This window comes from Cimex lectularius, unplaced genomic scaffold (assembly GCF_000648675.2).
Source record: "Cimex lectularius strain Harlan isolate CLEC.00 unplaced genomic scaffold, Clec_2.1 scaffold280, whole genome shotgun sequence".
NCBI lineage: Eukaryota > Metazoa > Arthropoda > Insecta > Hemiptera > Cimicidae > Cimex > Cimex lectularius.
This window is the reverse complement of record NW_019392877.1, coordinates 111,539-131,161: the sequence shown is the minus strand read 5'-3', so window position 1 is coordinate 131,161 and position 19,623 is coordinate 111,539. Positions and strand designations below refer to the sequence as shown.

At 34.1% G+C, this 19,623-nt stretch overlaps 2 protein-coding genes across 3 annotated transcripts in view; one reads left to right on the top strand and one right to left on the bottom strand.

The window, feature by feature from the left end:
- Positions 1–3,462, top strand: part of LOC106672508 — a 55,440-nt gene extending 51,978 nt beyond the window's left edge. For both annotated transcript variants that reach the window (XM_014404023.2, XM_014404022.2), the window contains one exon: positions 3,146–3,462. In XM_014404023.2, the coding sequence (XP_014259509.1) occupies positions 3,146–3,435 (290 nt within the window). In that variant the 3' untranslated portion in view covers positions 3,436–3,462. The remainder of the gene's footprint in view (positions 1–3,145) is intronic.
- Positions 1–10,478, bottom strand: part of LOC106672507 (coiled-coil domain-containing protein 174) — a 68,001-nt gene extending 57,523 nt beyond the window's left edge. Inside the window, exons 1-4 of the mRNA XM_014404021.2 lie at positions 10,322–10,478; positions 7,474–7,661; positions 7,135–7,413; positions 6,794–7,068 (exon numbers count right to left, since the gene is read on the bottom strand). Of these exons, the coding sequence (XP_014259507.1) occupies positions 6,794–7,068; positions 7,135–7,413; positions 7,474–7,661; positions 10,322–10,360 (781 nt within the window). The 5' untranslated portion in view covers positions 10,361–10,478. The remainder of the gene's footprint in view (positions 1–6,793; positions 7,069–7,134; positions 7,414–7,473; positions 7,662–10,321) is intronic.
- Positions 10,479–19,623: the final 9,145 nt, after the last annotated feature.

Sequence of the window (19,623 nt, the reverse complement as noted above, 5' to 3'; positions counted from 1 at the left end):
TAAAAAGTGTATTAATTGATTATGAATTTGGACGTTAAATAATCAAGCTATCATTTATAATAAATATTCCTCAATGTGCACACTATTTCTCAGACAATATTAAAACATTTTACCAGCAGTGAACAGGTATGTTTACATGTTTACACAGCTTATCACCGATAATTGCAGCTCTTATGGTGTAGAATTCCATCGTATCAGGGTAATTTTATCTATCACTCCTGGCTTAAAAAAAATTGTGGGATAAGCTGCCCAAAAATTTAATAAAAAATTTTTTGACTTTTTTTTAAAGAAAAACCCGATATGTTAATGATGATGTTTAATTAAATTATAGTTTCATTTTTTTAGGTAAGGGGCACTGGTTATATGATAATTCAAAACCTTTGTCATTGACAATGTTTAGAAAAAAAGCACAATTTCCGGAAATTTAAGTTCAAAAGAAGAAAATTGACAATGTTTTTCTAAACTGTTCTGTTTGTCAATAAGAAAGGATCTTCTGTGGAAAAAATATTCAATGCTGTGTCTCCTCCAAAATTAGCCAATATGATTTGTAAAAGTACTGACAAAGAAAACAAACCTTATATTTTTATTAAAACAAAAAAACCTTAAAACTACAAACTACGATCACAAATTACTGAAATATCTTTCCAAATTAAATATCACAAGGTTTCTGATCATTCTAAATTGAAGGAATTATTTTAATTGTTATGAAATTTCATTGCATTTGCAAGTTTAACCAACAACCACCAGATGAAGATTTAGAAAATCTACCCAACTTTCTGTTAACAGTTCCCTATAGATTAATGCAAATATTCACGAGTATATAAATATGACTTCTTTCTCAATTTAAATAAAATAATGCTTTACTTTCAATAAAATAGAATGATTTGAACTACTTAAGACAGGCAATTCTACTTAGAAAAGAATGTCTATAAAGAAGAAATTAATTGAATTATAAATATTTTGTGTGGTGTTTAGTGTCAGTTAGTCAATGATTATTCGCAGATCGTGAGATGCAGTCTGATGTGACGTAGGTTTTGGTATGGTATGGTATGGTAGAAAAGGATACTAGGAAGCGGGGTTTGCACTCCCCGGGCACTGCAGCCCTCTGGCTTATTGTACCTTCCCAGTTCCCTAGTTTAGTCAATAGACTCAATCCTTCTTCTCAGAAGCATCAAGTCATTGACTGTTATTGCTGCAATTTGGTTCCCTGTGTCTTTTTCGTACGCTAGGTTAAACCTCCATTGAGCTGTTGCTTCGCATTCGAAGATGATATGAGTGGCTGTTTCCTCCTCCTCATTACATAATCTGCAAATGGGGTCATCGCTGTATATACCCATGTTGTGTAGATGTTTTCTCAGATACCAGTGACCGGTTAGTAGTCCCACCACTCCTCTGAGTTTTGCCCTCTCCAATTGCAGCAGTGTTTTTGCCAATTTTGGTGAGGGTTGTTTCAGCATAAGTTTACTATGTCTAGCACCGCTAGAGTTTATCCACTTCTCTCTTTGTTTTGTTTGGATCCATTCTGCGATGGAGGAATCTATGTTTGTTTTTGTTATCCCAAGGATAGGTTCGGGGCCTATGTATGGTCTTGCAGATCCTCTTCTGGCCAGTTTGTCCGCCTCTTCGTTACCCAGAATTCCCCTGTGCCCTGGCACCCAAGATATCATCAGGTTGTTGTGTTCTCCCAGGTTTTGGAGATTTTGGATACATTCACTGACTAGTTTTGATGTAATTCTTTTACATGCCAGTGCTTTAATAGCTGCTTGACTGTCTGATCTTATGAGGATTTTTTTGTCAGTGTAACCTCTTTTGAGATTTTCCAGGACACAAGCATTGATGGCATGTATTTCTGCTTGAAAGACCGAAGTATACTTCCCTAATGAGTTTGATTGCTCATATTTTGGGCTTGTACAGAAAACGCCTGATCCGGTTCCTTCGTTTGTTTTGGAGCCATCCGTATACCATGTCATTGTATCTGGTGCTTTCCTGTGTTCTTCCTCTCCTTTATAGTCTGTTGAGACTTTATAGGAAGTTGTGAAGATTGTTTCCGGGATCATGTAATCAGTCCCCATTTCTAAAAATGGGTGTCTGATTTTATTGATTATGGTTGTATGCCCGAATTGTTTGGTTCCTTTCCAATTTAATTGTTTTTGGAGCGTAGGTTTTAGAAAAACATTTTCTTTATCGTGCCAACATTTCTATCTTTATTGAGATCATCTTCAGGGCTAAAAAGTGGTTGTTACATGGCACACAAGAATGATACAATTACACAGAAAACAAACATTTGAGCCCTGAAGATGATCACAATAAAGATCAAAATGTTGGCAAGACAAAGAAAATGTTTTTCTAAAACCTACGTCACACTAGACTGCATCTCACAATCTCCGAATAATCCTTACAAATATTCACTAGTTTTCGTGATCCGTTTGACCAATTAATTATCTTTCAATTAATTAAGGTTTTTAGTTGAGATAAAAAAAGTCAGTGTCATGAGCGTGTCAGTGTCATTTTTAATTAATTGAAAGATATTAATTGGTCAAGTGGACCATGAAAACTAATGAATTTAATAAGTTAAAATGAAGTATATCTTCACTAAAGCTCTCCATGGCCATTTCATTTTTCGCCGAGAATCAAATAGATTACACGACATTTGAAAAATTGGCAAAAAGGAGGGAAAATTCAAAATGTGCGATTGAGATGGGAAGTTAGAGTCAGAGTGGATCGAAGTCACGATAGCTCAAGTGGTAGAGCAGCGGCGTATCTAGCCGAGGGTCGTGGGTTCGAATCCCACTCCTGACATTGACTTTTTAATCAACACAACTAAAAGCTTACAAATATAGATGAATCTTTATTGTAATATTACTATTTTTGGCCTTATTTAGAAAGTTTAAATGCACTACATTTTGGCAATTTGTAACGAAAGTTATAACTGGTCATGATAAGTCCTAAAATAACTAAAATATATTAATATATTGAAGTATGAAATTTCTCCGTTTGATCTGTGGGGTGATGAACTTGTAATTTGGTCATTACCGATAATTTTTGCCTATCCTCACTGGGCGTTCAATATCAATTTAATCTTTATTGATACAACAAACAGAAAAATTCAAAACAAATGTACCATTCTAATTTTTTTTTCTTTTAGGTGTCAATATGGTAAAAGCCTGTGGAGAAGTTGCAATAGATTCATGCAACATTGTGAACAGGGTCGAATATTGTTATTGCAAGGGAAGATTGTGCAATCGTAAAGACAAAGCAATATCAGAATTGACGGTATTCGAAAAAGAAAAGCCTTCAGATGATGAAGACCTAGAAGAAGGAAGTGGCTCGGAACCTCCAATAAATCCTGGTCAAACTCAATTGAGATCATCATCATCGGAAAACTTGTATCAACACTCCTCATCGTTAATTGCAATACTTATATTTGCACTCTAGTCTAATAAACATTACAAGCACCCTACATTAAGGACCAAATGTGTGCCAAATATAATACAGAAAAACATTATAAAATAATGTTTATTATTTAGATATGTTTATGTAAAGGTGATGACTAGTAAGTAATAATTTACTTTTTAGTATTTATCTGGAGAACACATTTACTGTAAGTCTTTTGCACAACACCAAAACGTGTATACAGACTTACAATGAGCCTAAATTTTGCAGTGTTATTTGTACATTTATTAAATAAAGACATGTCGTATTATATAAGAGACATCAGCAAAAAGTAAATATTAGAAAGGATTTCTCTTTGTACCTGAAGAAAAATGGAATGACCATTTTAAGTGAATATTTCTAATTTTACCTAAAATATAATGATCACCCAAATGTAGGGCTGTTCAATTCATTCAATCATTGTAATTTATAAGCTAAAATATAAGACTATGTTCTAGGTTTATTATAAAACATTCCAGTAACTACATTGTAATACTTGTTACTGGTATTTTTTCTCTCTAATATTTCATTCCAAAAACTTAATTTTAAATTTATGTATGATGTATTTATTTGTTATGTTTGAGAGTTGAAAATTATCTAGTCAAAATGTTATTAAAATATTTGACTCCTTGTTTTTTTATATGTACCCCTACCTAAAACTGTTAAGAATTTAACTTTTATGTTAGTCTTAGTATTTTAAAGTTGAACAATTAAATATTGTAGTTTATAAAAATGAATTGGTTATTCAAATTAAATGTTATTTATAACATAATTTACTTAGAGTAATTCGTACAGTAAGATTAGCTGAATATGTAGTCTGTTTTGTACAAGCAGAAATTTTCAAAGTTTAAAAACACTATACAAGACTTTTGATACCTTGATATATTTTTATAAACAACTTTCCCCATGTATTTCCATCTGAATTTGAGATTAGTATAAACTAGCATGGTTTACCATTTTTTAGTTGTCTAAATTTCAATGTCAACGGAGAATTACAGAGAACATCATCAAGTGAACCTTTCGATTGTACCGGCACCATATCGAGCAAATTTACTTGAATATTAAATTTGTATAATTGTAAAAGATAATACAATTAAAAAAAGAAAAAAGTTTTGTTATTCTATAAGAGCACATTTGAAGGAAAAATTACAAAGGAAATTGATCTTAAATGAAAAGAATCTGTCTTTTTTCATACATTGAATAATCGTATTAAATATATTCATAAATTAATATGAACAAGATAATATTTTTTTCATATGTCTTCACATTGTTAATTTTTTTGAATATTAAAGGCTGAAAACCATTTAGGCCATATTCATATTTTTTAACACATTATGCCAGAGGTAAGAGCAAGCATTGACAATGGGACGTATACAACGATCAATTTATCAAAGAAATTAATGAAATTGTATATGTTGACAATTCTTTAGTGTTATAGTAATATTTATGGCTTTATTGAGTAGGTTCACATTCACTAACTAAACAAAAACGCCATGGGATTTCTCTGTGTGGCCTGATGAACCTGTAATTTAGTTGTTATTCATCTTTTTGGTCTGCCTATCCTCAGGTATTTCCAGGCAATATTTCCATTGAAATATTACAAGGAAGAAGGGAATAAGAAAATTTATTAATTGAGATTATAATTTTATTATTGTAAATCTAATAAATTCATTATTGCCTGTATGTTGAAGTTATAAGATTTTGTTTCAAAATGCCAAAATATAGCCATTAGAGGTAGTCAATGTATGTAGTATACCTTCTAACAGATCAATTAGCAGCAGCTTTTCTTGTGCTTATAAAATTTATTTGAGTTAGTGTGCACATAAACAAGAGAGGCTTAGATGCACTGATTATCATCTGCCTCACAAATCCAGGGCTTATTTAATCCAAAGAGCGCACATGTCTCTACTAGCCCTAAAAAGGCAACAGTTTCCCAATGGGGTGGGTGATTCTCAAGGCCTGCTGGTAGTTTACTATAAATTACACAAAAGCTTGAATTGCCAGCGGACTACGAAAAGAGTTGGTTCAGCTCTGTACAAGTGTGTATGTATGTACATGCATGTACTAATATAAATTAGTAAACAATAATATTATTATTTTAATAATGGTGGAGAGCAAGCAGGTTTTCAAAGACTTGATTTTATCCTAGCAAAAATATTGTATTTTTATTTGTAATCTGATGTTAATTTGATGCTTTTTTCCACCAGGTTTGCATCCTGTTTTGAGTTAACATTATTTTATCAAAATGTACATATCGAATATAGAAAACTAGATAATTTTTGAACAGAAAAGCCAAAACTGGGAGATTTGTTCAGTAGAATGGTGAAAAATTGTGGACATTTAACGGTTCACCTCCTCGATTTTGGTATTCCCCAAAAAATTAGAAAAACTCATATTTTCAATATAAGGGGGTTGGAAAAATTTCAATCTTTCTTTTTTATAAGGTATACCTCTAATGAGTCGGGGGGGGGGACCATTGCTGACCTAGGGGAGAGTGGCAGATGCCATGGAGTAGGGTTGGCAGACTGGTGAGGGCGGACACGACTAGGCAAGGCGAGTGAGCAGTGAAAGAGCAAGGAAAAAGGCCAAGAAAACGAGAAAAATGAAGGGAATCCTTTTCTTTTCACAGTGTGGGAAACTGTCTTCTTATCTGGGACCAGCAATCATCAATACCAATCCGATCAGGAGCTAGGAGGATGGAGTTGAGATGAGACTTTTTTATTTTTTTAAAGAGAGAGCGAGAGATGGAGAGAGGATACTCCAGGAAGTTGTAATTTTTCTTTGTTTTGTTTGAGAGGCCTTTGTGTAATAGTTTTGGTAAATTAAACAGTAATTAATGAGAATTTTGTTTAATTTAAATTCATATCGTTTCATTTTTATTTATTTTGTAATTCCGACTGCTGACGAATGTATGTGTGATGGTTTTGAGTGATTGAAAAAGATGAATAGACGGGTCTGGTCAAGGAGGGTCATAGCTCAGGGGTCTTCAATTTTAGGCTAGGTGGTTCGTGGTTTGCGTGCACAGGGGGTTATTTTTTTGTAATTATTGTTGATTTTTGTTTTGTGATTTTTTTGGATTCACTATTTTCTCCGGATCAAATAGTGAGGCACCAAATGTAGTTCTGATTTCCCGGGAATTCCCCCTTCTCCACTGAGCGTCAGCGAAAGTTACCAATAAACATAACAAATAAATGCAAAATCAACATATTGATAGAAATACCTCTATAACTGTGGTTCTACCGTTTAGAGACTAAAGTTCAAATAAATTGAATAAAAGTTTTTATGTATTGATGAATTGTGATTTTCCTGTTTTATCAGACTTAACTTTAAGTTTTATATAAGATTAAATATTATAACTTACCATCGAATAGGATATCTTCGTAGTGAACTTTGTCTTTTTCCAACAGCTCGCGTTCCTTCTCTTCCCATTTTTTTCGCAACAGCTCCAAGTGCATGTCATGCGATATCATCTCCTTCTCGGCCAACTCCTCCTCAGTAATGTTAGGGTTTGACAAAATGTTCGCCGCTTGTTCTTTGTGCAAAGTCTTAGCTAGGACTCTGTCTCGGTCCTGCATCGATTCCAGATCTGACTTGTGACACTTCCTCGTCCTACCAAGACAATCCGTATACTCTACCCTGAAATAGAAAAACAAATTAAACTGAATAATCATCAAATGACTTCATACTCATAAAATAATTTACCAGTCTTCATCGACAAATTTATAACTGGGCCCGACAGGCATGCTGTCCCTTTTATTCTCATCAGCATTGTATGTATTTTCTCTGTTTTTTTCTGGATCACTTGCGAATTTTGAATAATCAGCATTTAGTGTAGGATCTATTTTGTCAATTGACCTGCTTGGCTGTGGTGGAGGTGATTTTCGACCAAAGTCAACTAAGTATCTTTCTTTTCCATCTTCTGAAATTAAAGCGCCACTCTGAAGCTTTTCATACAGCGAAGCTTTTATTTCCAAAACCTCTCTATAAAAAAAAGATATATATGTTATAAAAATTAATATTGGGTAAAATGTTTAAAATTACTTTGATTTCTTGAGCAAATCTACTTCTTCAGATGTTAGCTCTTGATCTTTTATGTTTCTTTCTTCAACCCCTGGATTGACTTTTGGCAGTGGTTTAGGTTTAGGAGTGAGTTTTACGTACGACTCATCACCTTTGATCTTCTTCGCTTCTTCCTGCTTCCTTGCAAGCTCTGCTTTCAAGCTTATCAACTAAATGAAATGACCAGAAATCAATACTAAAGTATTTATTAAACGGGAAAGAAATGGAGGATATTTTCATCTACATAGTTTTTATTATGTAGCCAGCATTTGTTTAGTTGGAACACAAACACGACAAAATTTCAATTTGTTATTGTCTACCGTTACTGTTTTAGTCTGCTGTTTTGGCGAGTGGGAATGGCACCTGAAAGTTGTGCTTAAGCAAGGCAGCGAGTATCTAGGTCCCCTTTTCTGATTTATATAGGAAACAAGGTTGTTTTGCTGTAATTAATACTTTATAGATATCTTGTCTTGAGTTTCTTTGTGTATGTTGAGACTGAATGTATTTATTAGTGTGAATGTACAGTGCGAGAGGGCTAATATTGAGACCCCATCATTTAGATTAGTTGTATAATAAATACTCAATTAATTAATTTAATAGAAGCTGATAAAATTTAGTATTAGTTGTATAATATGTGTAGAGGGTAAAAGGATGGTGGTATTATCCATATTGGTGATAAGTTGTTTGATGAAGAGTAGGAAGGTCTAGAGCGAGGCTTCCCAAACTTTTTAGCCAGCGGACCCCTTTGAGAGAACAAAATCCAGGGCAGACCCCTCGTTTTCAAGTACTTGACATTAGATAATTATAGTATATGTAGCAAGTTTTATAAATCCTTAGGTGAGAGCGAGGTATATCACTATGAAAACAGACATTAGATTTACATACTTAGCTTTATTCACAAAATCCACAACTCAAAAATCAAATTGGAATCAGGTATGTAAAGCTTGAGTCAAATTCGAAAGTAATCATTTGAACATTAATGATTATTGAATTAATGGGAAGAGTGAGGTTGTTTTAGCCTGCACAATTTGGATAAGTTGGGTTTAATTTTCGATAGCGGGAGACAGGATGTTGGGTTCAGCTCCTAAACAGCTTCTGTATTTAGTTTTGCTGGCTGTATAGATAGAAAATCCCGATTTGCAAAAGTTGTGGCAAATGGAAGAGAACATTTCGCTTTTTGTAGCAAGGGGTTGACATTTTTTATTTTCCAGATGGAGCCAAAAATGAGGGTAACAAAGTCGAAAGTAGATTTCAAGTTGGAGTATGAATTAATGTCTACCAAACATTTGAATTTACTTGAAGATAGACTGTTGGCTTTGTCGAAATTGAAAACGGTTTGACCACCCATTCATGGTCTTGTGCATTATGTCTCAAGCTGTTGGGTAGTAGTACAATTTTTCTGTTTAAAAATAATTTAACACAGGAAAACACTTCACTACTTCCTTCTCAACAGATTCACCCCAAAACTGGATTTTTCTTTTGAAGGTGTGAACTTTATCATTAGCATCAAAAGTTGTGATACTTTTCCCTTGCAAAGAAAGACTCATATCAGTCATTTTAATCAAAATATCTGATAAATATGCCATTTCTCATCATTGAAAGCATTGGTCAATTTGATATTTGTGTCTAACAATAGAGATAAGACTTCAAAAAAATAATTCCTGTAATCGTGAAAGTTTTTCCATGAGACAACCACCTCTAGGTTCTCATAGTATGGTGAAGCAGGGAATGATGAAGGTTTCACATATCGTCACTTAGTATTATGAAAAGTCTAGTCTTCGACGGCCGTACTTAATATGATTAATAATTTGCACAGACTAATCTAAAATTTTCTTAAAAATGGCTGGCATTTGTTTCATAGCTAAAGCATGTCTGAAGAACTCAATGACTGCTGCTCCAAAATAAAAACAACTTTCATTTTCAATACTCATGTCGGTAATTTGTAATTTTATTCATTGTACGATTATTTTTGTAATTATTAATTTTCTCAAAGTTCGCCGCAGACCTCAGTTTTGTGAAGTTCTGTACTAGAGGACAGGACCTAAGATACTTTCTTATGGTACTCCTGCATGTGTGCAATAGCTGAGAGAGAGGCCGTGGATGACTTGGAAATATCTATAGTTAGGTACGATTTTAGGATCGGGTAATCTTAAGATGCCAGAGCAGTTATAACTACAAACCCAGTTTGTGAATAGCACCATACTTTTCAACTATTGAACGATGATGTTTGACTTTTTGTGTCTCTCACAGTAAGATGCCCTTGGATTATCTAAAATAAGAATTGTTTTGAACCAATTACTTTATTAGTTTCATCTATCAAAACCATCGACTTTTTACAAGTTTGGTGAAAAGTTCATAACTTGGAATTTGAAAAAGCAAATGCCATGTCTTTCTTATTTGACATTTTACAACATGGATTGCCATTTTCTATAATTCGTGTGTGATTCAAATTTGGCTGTGACAAACCTTGTTCGTTCATCATCAGGGTGAAGTGCTTTTAGCCTCATTGACATTTTATTGAGTTGAAACTTCTTTTAAGTTGATGGCGTTGAGGGTTTTTTCTCAATATCATTTTCAATGTAAATAATTGTGACAAATTGAAATTATATCAAACACTCTAAGCCAGATTTTATAACGAATTCAAGAAACATTTATACAAGTTGACACCAGTCTTTCTTATTCTTAATTCACCATAATAAACTGCACAATAACATTTTAAATTAAATTATGTAATTCTCATCTATTTCTCGCCTTGATGAAGTTGTGAATTAACGATATCAGTGTTAAATTCGTAATGAAACAAGCAATAAAATTGTAATTAAATACTTACAGAAGATTTGCTTATGTCGATCAATTTTCCGGATTTCATTTTAAACAATGTTCATTGTTTATAGTTCGGAATGTATTTTAGAAAATATTAAATGCTGAATATTAAAATTAAGTCCGTTTTGTTTATTTACATTCAAAATACGGTTGATAAGACTTAGCCGAGGTTACACACGTGCTTTCTCGTTCGGTGGGTGGCTCCGACCAAGTGCTGTGATGTCATTGCATGGCTGATCATAGATTGGTGAATCCAATATACTAGGTCCTCCAAAAAGGTCTTCCTTTTGGCCTACCGAACGTACATAATCAAAATAAAGGGTTTTTATTTTTATAGCATGCTAATAGCATAGTAAATTTATAGTTTTTTCAATAATACAAAAGTAAAATTTGGAATTTCGTAGGCCGATATCTCATGAGAAAATGCTGACCCTTGAAAAAAAAATCTCGTTAAATAGCATAAAACCTATGCATTTCAGTTCCCTCGATGTAACGACTTTTTTCCGACTTCGAGATCGATAAAACATCTTATAATCAGTACTTTAACATTGAAATCCCGATGAACGTATGGATAGAGTAGTAGGGGTTTCCTTATAAGGAAGGACCGAGCTCCATGTCAATACTATACCTCAATAGTCTATTGTGACCAGTTTTGGATGCTTCCAGGATTTTGTTTGTCACACCCGATGACATTGACCAAATGAATATTGCCGACAAAGGGTGGAGAAAGGTAATGGTAGCCACAATAAAAAATTGCTTCATGCCATAGAACCGGAAAATGAAATCCAAAGATGGCATCTCTCACTTATTTTATTTTCAAAAATACATGCAATGTTTACAAGAAAAACAAAAAAATAAAAACTTTCCTTATATACTATATACGTACAATACACTACAAAAATTTAAAGTTCTATACAATGTAATTTTTTACTGTTTACCGGTGATGTATCATAATCTCGATTTAGTGAACATGTAGATATGTCGTAGTTATCCTTCTATGCCATTGGGCATTGCGGGATGTCATAAACAAATAATATGACATTCAATATTTAATTTATTTTATTAAAATTTTATGAATTTACAATAATTTTGTTAAATTAGTTGTACAAAAAAAATCTATGTCAAAATAAAATATTTTTCAAACGTTACCATATAATACATACAATACAATATATATTTCGTAAGAAGACAAAAGAAAGAAGAATTCAGAAAGATTACTTGTTTTAAAAGAATTGTTAATAAGAAAAACGAGATTTAATTGTATGACTTTTTATTGTAATCGTAACTTTGTTTTATATTCAAACTTTAAGTAAATCTACACAGGGTTCAATAATTGTTTGGTTATTTAAAAACGCCGTGTGAAGATTATTTTTTTGCATAGCTAATTGTTGTATAACTAATTAATAATTAATTGCGTAAAGATTAGTGTATTAACTGTACTGAATAATTAGAATGAAGATATGTAAAAGTCGAAACAACTCATTTCGAGCTTTCCTTGGACGCTCAAGAATCCCCGACAAAGAAAAGTTCAAGAAATGCAAAATGGTGAAGCCAGAGGACAGTAACTTCCACGGGAAAGCAAATCCTTCGTACGGCCCTCTGGGGTGGTTTGCAAAAGGTGAGTGATACCAAACGGGTAGTCACTGGTGAGTCAGCGGTTGAGTGAAGTTGAGTGACACTGGTCGGATGGTCATGAGTCAGCTTAGTGTTTCTACACAGTGATGATTAGAAGTTTGATTTGGAACGCCACGGTAGTTGGTTGCAAAAATGAAGACAACAATTGGGCTAGACCTTTGTTAGGTTATTATTATTTTGGGCCAATGCTTGAGCGCCGCTGACTGTCAGATCTTGTGATAATTTGTTGTTGTGGTATGCCCAAAATAATAATAGTTTCCAATTTATTTGTTTTTGGAGTCCATCTGTTTTTTAGAAGGGGTTTGTTCAATCATGAGCTTACTATGTTTGTCATCTCTATAGTTTGGATATAACTCCTTTTGTTTTGCGTGTTTCAATTTTCCAAGTATAGTCGAGAGATGAATGAGTCATCCTAGGACCAAGACAAGAGGGAATTTATTTTCTATTCCCAAATTTAAAACCGTCTTAGTTTAAATATAAGACGTTGGATCAATGAAGAGCCTGATAGTCAACAATGTACAAAAAAATATCTCTTCCATTTTTTGTACGTTAATTGGCAGCAGTACATATCCTTGACAAATGCAGCCAGTCATTTGGTGAGAATTCCACAAAACCAGTTGAATTTGTCGATAGCGAGAATATGAACTGTGATAGCCAAGAGAGGAAGTCTTGTAGTCGCAGTTTTGTAGTAACAATTATGATTAAAGATGGGTGGGATATAGATCAGAAGCTGAGTGGGTCATCCGGTTTTTTATTATTGTGATGAAGGTGGGCTTCCATTTGTTGTTCTTACATTTCCAAATGGTGAATTTTTTCGTTTGTAAATGACCTTTACTATCATCCTGATGTATTGCCATGCAGTGAGAGTCACCTATTCCTATGTTAGCAGTGTACACCCAATGTGCAAACTATATTTTGTAATAAAGCTTGGAATTCTTTATTTTTCTTATTCCTTAGACACACAGACAAGAAAGTATTAAAAATGAGTTACCATCCCTGGCTTTTCATGTTTAACTCACAAACTTTCCATAAGTCGGGGAAACTTTTCTGTATGAGATACACGTGTTGCTGGATTTCCTAGCAGTTTCTAAACACCGCCGGGAATCACGTCAAATGGAAGCAATTTTAACATAAGTTGCACCTAAATTAAGATAGCGTGTCAAAATTGAATTTTGCTTGGAGGAAAAAAGCTCGGAATGAAAAGTTGAGTTTACAATGAAAGTTGAAAGTTATAAATCAAGTTCTTATAAAGTCCACACAATTCTATCCTGTGTGTATATAAGCAAATATATTTATATCCACTATATAATCTGTAAATAACTAATATAGCATTTTTTTAGGGGGAGTTAAGAGAATATTTTTTATGCGATAATTTTCCAAGTATAGTCGTGTGATAAAATCTAACATTTGACCCGAATTGTAATTGCATTGTATCTTTCCAAATCGAAAATATGACAGAATTTGTAAAAATAGCTCGTTTTTTTGTTTTCACTTTATTTTAAGAAAGTAATTTTAATTGGGACCATCACGCTTGTAGTTAATCGTGTTACCCTTTGTTATTTGTGTTTGTAATAAATTGCACACTAAAAGATTTAACACAATCCAAAAGTTGAGATATTAAAATTATCAGTGATGTTTCGAGTTTTTAAAAATCAGGCAAATTATTCGTTTTTGTTTGTGATGAATTGTTCGGAAATAAGAAAAAGGACGTAAAAAAACGACGATCTACATTAGTAAGGTTAGGCTTTAGATTCACTAGTTTTCGTGGTTCGCTTGACCAATTAATATCTTTCAATTAATTAAGGTTAGTTGAGATAAAAAAGTCAGTGTCAGGAGCGGGATTCGAACCCACGATCTTCGGCTTGATACGCTGCTACTCTACCACTTGAGCCATCGTGACTTCGATCCACTCGGACTCTAACTTCCCATCTCAATCGCACCTTTTGAATTTTCCCTCCTTTTTGCCATCCTTCCCCCTCAGGGTTCGAGTCCCGCTCGTGACACTGACTTTTTTATATCAACTTAAAGCCTTAATTGGTTGAATGTTATTAATTGGTCAAGCGGACCACGAAAAATAGTGAATTTGATTAAAGGATTCAACCAGGTTTTTCCTTCCACTTCTACTTTTAGGCATTAACAGGTGATGAACTGATGCCTAACCTTAAAAAAGTTTATGAAATAGCACAACGGTTAGCACAACCCAGTTCGACCTGGTTTCATTCTTTCTGATCCTTTTAAGGATCGGGCCGGGGGTTGTGGGTTCGAGTCCCGCTCGTGACACTGACTTTTTTATCTCAACTTAAAACCTTTAATCAAAGTTACAGTCGTGTTGGTAAATAAATAAACACTTGCACTATTACGGTTTCGAACCCAAAATAAAAAAACAACAACAAAAAAACCAATAAATTCATTGAAAATATCCTTAAGTTTTTTGTTTAATTTTCCACCTTACCAATCCGTCATCCACGATTTTTTCCTTTCCTCCATTAATTTCTCATCTTTGACAAAAGAAATTAAAAATGAAATTGCACCCCTAAAAAGGATATTAAATGGAGTACGTTTTCTGAAATGTGATGCTCTCTAGGTATGGAAATAGTCGTTTAAAATCACCATATTATGTTTTTCAACTTTGAAAAAATTTTTTTTTTCAAAGTTCTCGCTACTAAAACGCTTATTTCACGAACGTTTACAAGTTTAGTATTGATAACATCTTATTGGAAATTTAACGTAGTTTTCAATGGCATCAACGGATTTATCCAAAAAATTTAGTTCTGGAGTTATCATTGTTTACTTGAAGCAAGGTCGTGAAATCTACCAAATCAGAAAAAGTGGAAGAACCCCGAAACTGTGGACATTCGGACCATAGTTAATTAGGACTTTTTGGTTCCATTTTGAATTTAGAATCTACTGGCAAAGTTTGTAACATGAATAGTCGAACACCCTGTATATACATCTATTATATTTCGTGGGCCGATCGACCAAATATTTTCTTTCAAATAATTTATCTTATGTAAGGTATTGGTTTAGATAAGAAAAAGTCAGCGTCACGAGCGGGATTCGAACTCACGACCTTCGGCTAAATACGCCGCTGCTCTACCAATTGAGCTATCGTGACCCCACGTATATTTTTTTTCTCTTTTCTATTCTTTTAAACGCATTCGGAATTTTCATTTTTTTAACGACCAACGGTAGACGGATTTGTTGATCCATTGTCTATTTATTTATGTTTTTCTTCTTTTTTGGTTTATATTGTAAATATAACAGTTTTTCATTCATTCATAATTTTAAAAAATAACCAAATTAATAAATAACTGCGAATTTAGAGATCCTGGTTGTCTCTTGACACTTTGACACTAGGGGTGAATTTTGGCGCAATTTACTGTCCAGTCAATTGATTATTGACCCATCTGATTAAGCGACTGAGCCGCATTTCACTTTTAACCAGATCGTTCCCTGAACAAAATGGTTTCGCGTTTGGGCGCAAATGTCACGTTTGTTATAAATTTCATGGTAACGAATCGGTAAAGAAAGCTCACCGTAATGAACAATTGATGGGGTTTGTTTTGAATATTGTTCGATTGTTGTCTCACTTATCTTTCTATTCAATATCAACTTTAGCCCGGATTTCCATTCAGATTCAAAGTCCTGGACGAATATTATGTTTATCCCCGGACCTGTCTATACATGTGCAAATGCATGGAGCTATGGTTGTATAAAGCTACGTGTTCTTGGCAGTCTTTTTCTCCTCCAAAGTCGTATGAACAACCTTAAAAAAAAATATTATAATAAAAATGAAAGTACTGTGGAGAAATTTTCCAGAAGCAACTGCAACCACTCGTCAAATGACCCAGACATTCAGAAATAATCTAATTTGTTATTTTATTTATAGACAAACTGACAACACTTAAATTATCGCACAAATGAACATTCACACAATGTCAATTTTTTCTTTAAAATCCATTTTTACAACAATTTCAAACTTTGAACGAAAAAAAACGACGACTGTGAGATTTATTGGCCCAATCAATTCTGAAAGTTTATAAAGTTTCACTCTTAACTCCATTTAAACTTCCTCTCAAGAATGCGTCCTATTAAAGAAAAATGAATTAATATTTATTACCACATCATGAATAAAACACTATTTTTAAGTAGGTCCAAGGCGTAGACTTGGATCCGCTATCAACACATTGCTTGACTCGAATTTTATTTGAGAATATTTTGACTAAAAAAACAAAAAGTATTGTAAAGTGCTGAAAAGCACACTACATATTAAAATAGCAATAGGCAGATCAAAATGATTCGCAACGATCAAGCAAGAGGTGCATCCCGAAAATCTCACAGGCCATTGAACAATCTAGCTTTTGTACAAGACTATTTTTTGCTCTCACCATCTTAAATACTGGATATCATCACATCATCCTTAAACACCATTAAAGATGGAGAAAAACCAGAACTCAAACGGGTGAGATGGACTGATTTATTATGAGATATTTTGGCGTATAGCACGAATGCAAGGATGTTTCTTCGATAGATGTGAGGATCCTCTTCAGCATCAACACACAAACTGTATTTTCGGCTAGATCTGAAAGCACCTATGGTCATTCTCAATCCCGCATTCCGAATGGTATCAATTATTCTCAGACGCCTATGACCGTATGCGCAGCAAGTAAATTAGTGAATTTAATAGTAAAGTATGTCGCGAGTTTTTCAAATTTTTGATTATCTGGTACATATAAAACAACTTTACAATATTAGTATAGATGCTGGTTGAAGAGAAATTCAATTTTTATGCCCTAATAGAAATTAAAAAAAAATTAAATTGCATACATGAACAAATGTGGTATTTTTTTAACAAGACATCCTACACTTCTCTCCCTTTAGTTAGAACGAGAATCTTTTTAAAGTGAATTTTTTTTAATCAGATCCATTGTGTTTTCACTCAGTTTTCCGACGGAGAGGAAAATGTTTTTCTGAAGGGGGATCAGACGAAAAGGAAGGGGAAAAAATTAAAATACGTGGCAAACGAGTCAGGTGGCTAAGAGAAACGCCGTATCTCCCGGTGTTAAGAGGAAGTAGAGGAAATGAAAACGCCTGCTAATTCCTTTAGCCCTCCTGTCCTAGGCTTTTAAAACTTTTTTCAGGTTCGAAACGACCGACTTCGTCAAATGGCCAATTTAATATCAAGACGAACGAGAGTGATCAGAAGAGGGTCTTGTTTTTCAAGGGGTCTCTTTTCTGTTAAACAGAGAAACATCGGACAACGGTGCCTCCATTGGACGACAACTATCCGTTAAAGTCCAAACTGTGTGTCGACAGATTCTTGGGTAAGACTACATAATATTAAATGTACAAAAGGGAATACGCAACTTGTGCTAATCGTGTTGAAGCCGAGAAGTTAGGTGAAGAAGGTGAGACATTCCGGAATTCGACACTAGTTATATCTGGGGGCTGCTAAACGCTGATCATTTGTACAATTTCATTTCCATTACAAGCAACTATCAAATGTTAAGTAAAAATTAAAGCCCACATTTAAGACAGGCTCGTAAAATACTACACTGGATCATCGCTTAGCTTGATCAAACTTCGTATCGTCTGAAATTGTTGTCTGAAAAAGCACAATAGTTTCAAAAAGACCTCTCGACATTAACACAAATAACAAGCTTTGCAGAATCGTCTAATTCGTGAACGATCTTTTGCAGTTTTTATATGCTAAATGTGCTAATCGTGTTAAAGTCGAGAAGTTAGGTGACGCAGCGGGACATTCCCGAATTGGACACTAGTTACGTCTGGGGTCTGCTAACCACTAAACAGTTGTTCTATTTCTTTCCTCGAATTTCATAGCACAAAAGCAAATTAACACCATACAATGGCTTATTATCGTTAATTACGTTCGTTTCTTAATATTTCCATTACAAGCAACTATCAAATATTAATTAAAAATTAAAGCCTACATTTTTTAAGAAAGGCTCGTAAAATACCACACTGGATCATCGCTTAGCAAACTCCGTATCGTGCTATTGTCCGAAAAATCACAATTGTTTCAAGAAGAACTCTCAACATTAACACAAATAACAAGCTTTGCAGAATCGTCTAATTCGTGAACGATCTTTTGCGGTTTTCACATGCTAAATGTGTTAATCGTGTTAAAGTCGGGGCTGCTAACCGCGGAACAGTTGTTCTATTTCATTCCTCGAATTTCAAAGCACAAAAGCAAATTAACACTATACAATGGCTAATTATCGTTTATTACGATTTTTCTTAATATTTCCATTACATGTAACTATCAAATGTAAAGGAAAAATTAAAGCCTACATTTTTAAGAACGGCTTGTAAAATACCATACTGGATCATCGCTTAGCAAACTTCGTATCGTGCTATTGCCCGAAAAAGCACAATTGTTTCAAGAAGAACTCTCAACATTAACACAAATAATAAGCTTTGCAGAGTCGTCTAATTCGTGAACGATCTTTCACAGTTTTCATATGCTAAATGTGCTAACGTATTCGTGAAGGTTATCCTTAGGTTTGCGAATTAGTTTTTCCTTCCCTGTTCCTGTTTAATAACGTTTAATTGATTTTTTAAAACAATAAAGATAAATAAAAAGTGCAAAATTTGCCAAAAAAGTTTTTAACGTTTCTTGGTGGAAATCAGTGAATGAAAGCGAATTTTATGCTGACGACTTTTATGATCCTTCCTTTCTAAATCTAACCTTTCTGATGTTAAATAACAGCGAAACACTAAAGTTTTTAGAAAATATTTTAGCAGACACTTATCATTGCAGTGATTTTTGACTTTTAATTAAAATTGGGTTTAAACTATCTTTTTTTAACGAGAGTTCATACCAACAGAGATATCAAACCTCGGGGGTGCATGTGTTTTGAAAAAAAAAACATTTGTAAGTATGTCGGGTTCGAATGCAGGGACGCTGGATTCGAACTGGGATCCTTTACCTTGCAGTAATGAGAACCGTGTCAACGTCTAAACCGTTGCGGTCACCGACGCCCCGGTAAGTGTATTATCTATCTGATATTAACACAATAGCACATTTAACATACAATTTAAAAAAGGTGTCGATGACCGCAACCTCACCGCTATAAGGTAAAGGCCCCGGGTTCGAAACCGACGGCTCTGCATTCGAACCCGACATACTTTTTTCAAAAACACCGGCACCTCGGGGTTGACCTGGCATAAAACCACAATGGCTGCTTTGTATGTTTTGAGGTTTTAAATATGCGATACCCGGCTTATTTTCAGAATCGGAAGAAAGTTTGTTGCGACTTCTTGATGCAAAATGCTCATGTAGAAATAGAGTTTCTACAACTACCTGCATTGCCCCTTCAGAACCGACGGTCTGCTGACCAGCGTGTCTCGAATGAAATGTTAAAAGGTCTTTCATGAATATTCGTACTATTTTAATAGCGCAATAATACAGCTAGCATAATGGAATAGCTGCGTTTTATGTTTTGAGGTTTTGGAAAAGCGATATGCTGGTTTTGTGAATGGGAAGAAAGTTTGGTTCGGCTTCCTGATGCATCTTGCTCCTTCAGACTGCACCTCTTCAGAATGCCAAATATCACAGTCGATACGAGCAAGGACTGAAATGCCACGAATCAAATCTCAAAAGGTCGGAATTCCTATAATTCGGGAGGGCTTAGCGTCCTACCCGTTGGTCGT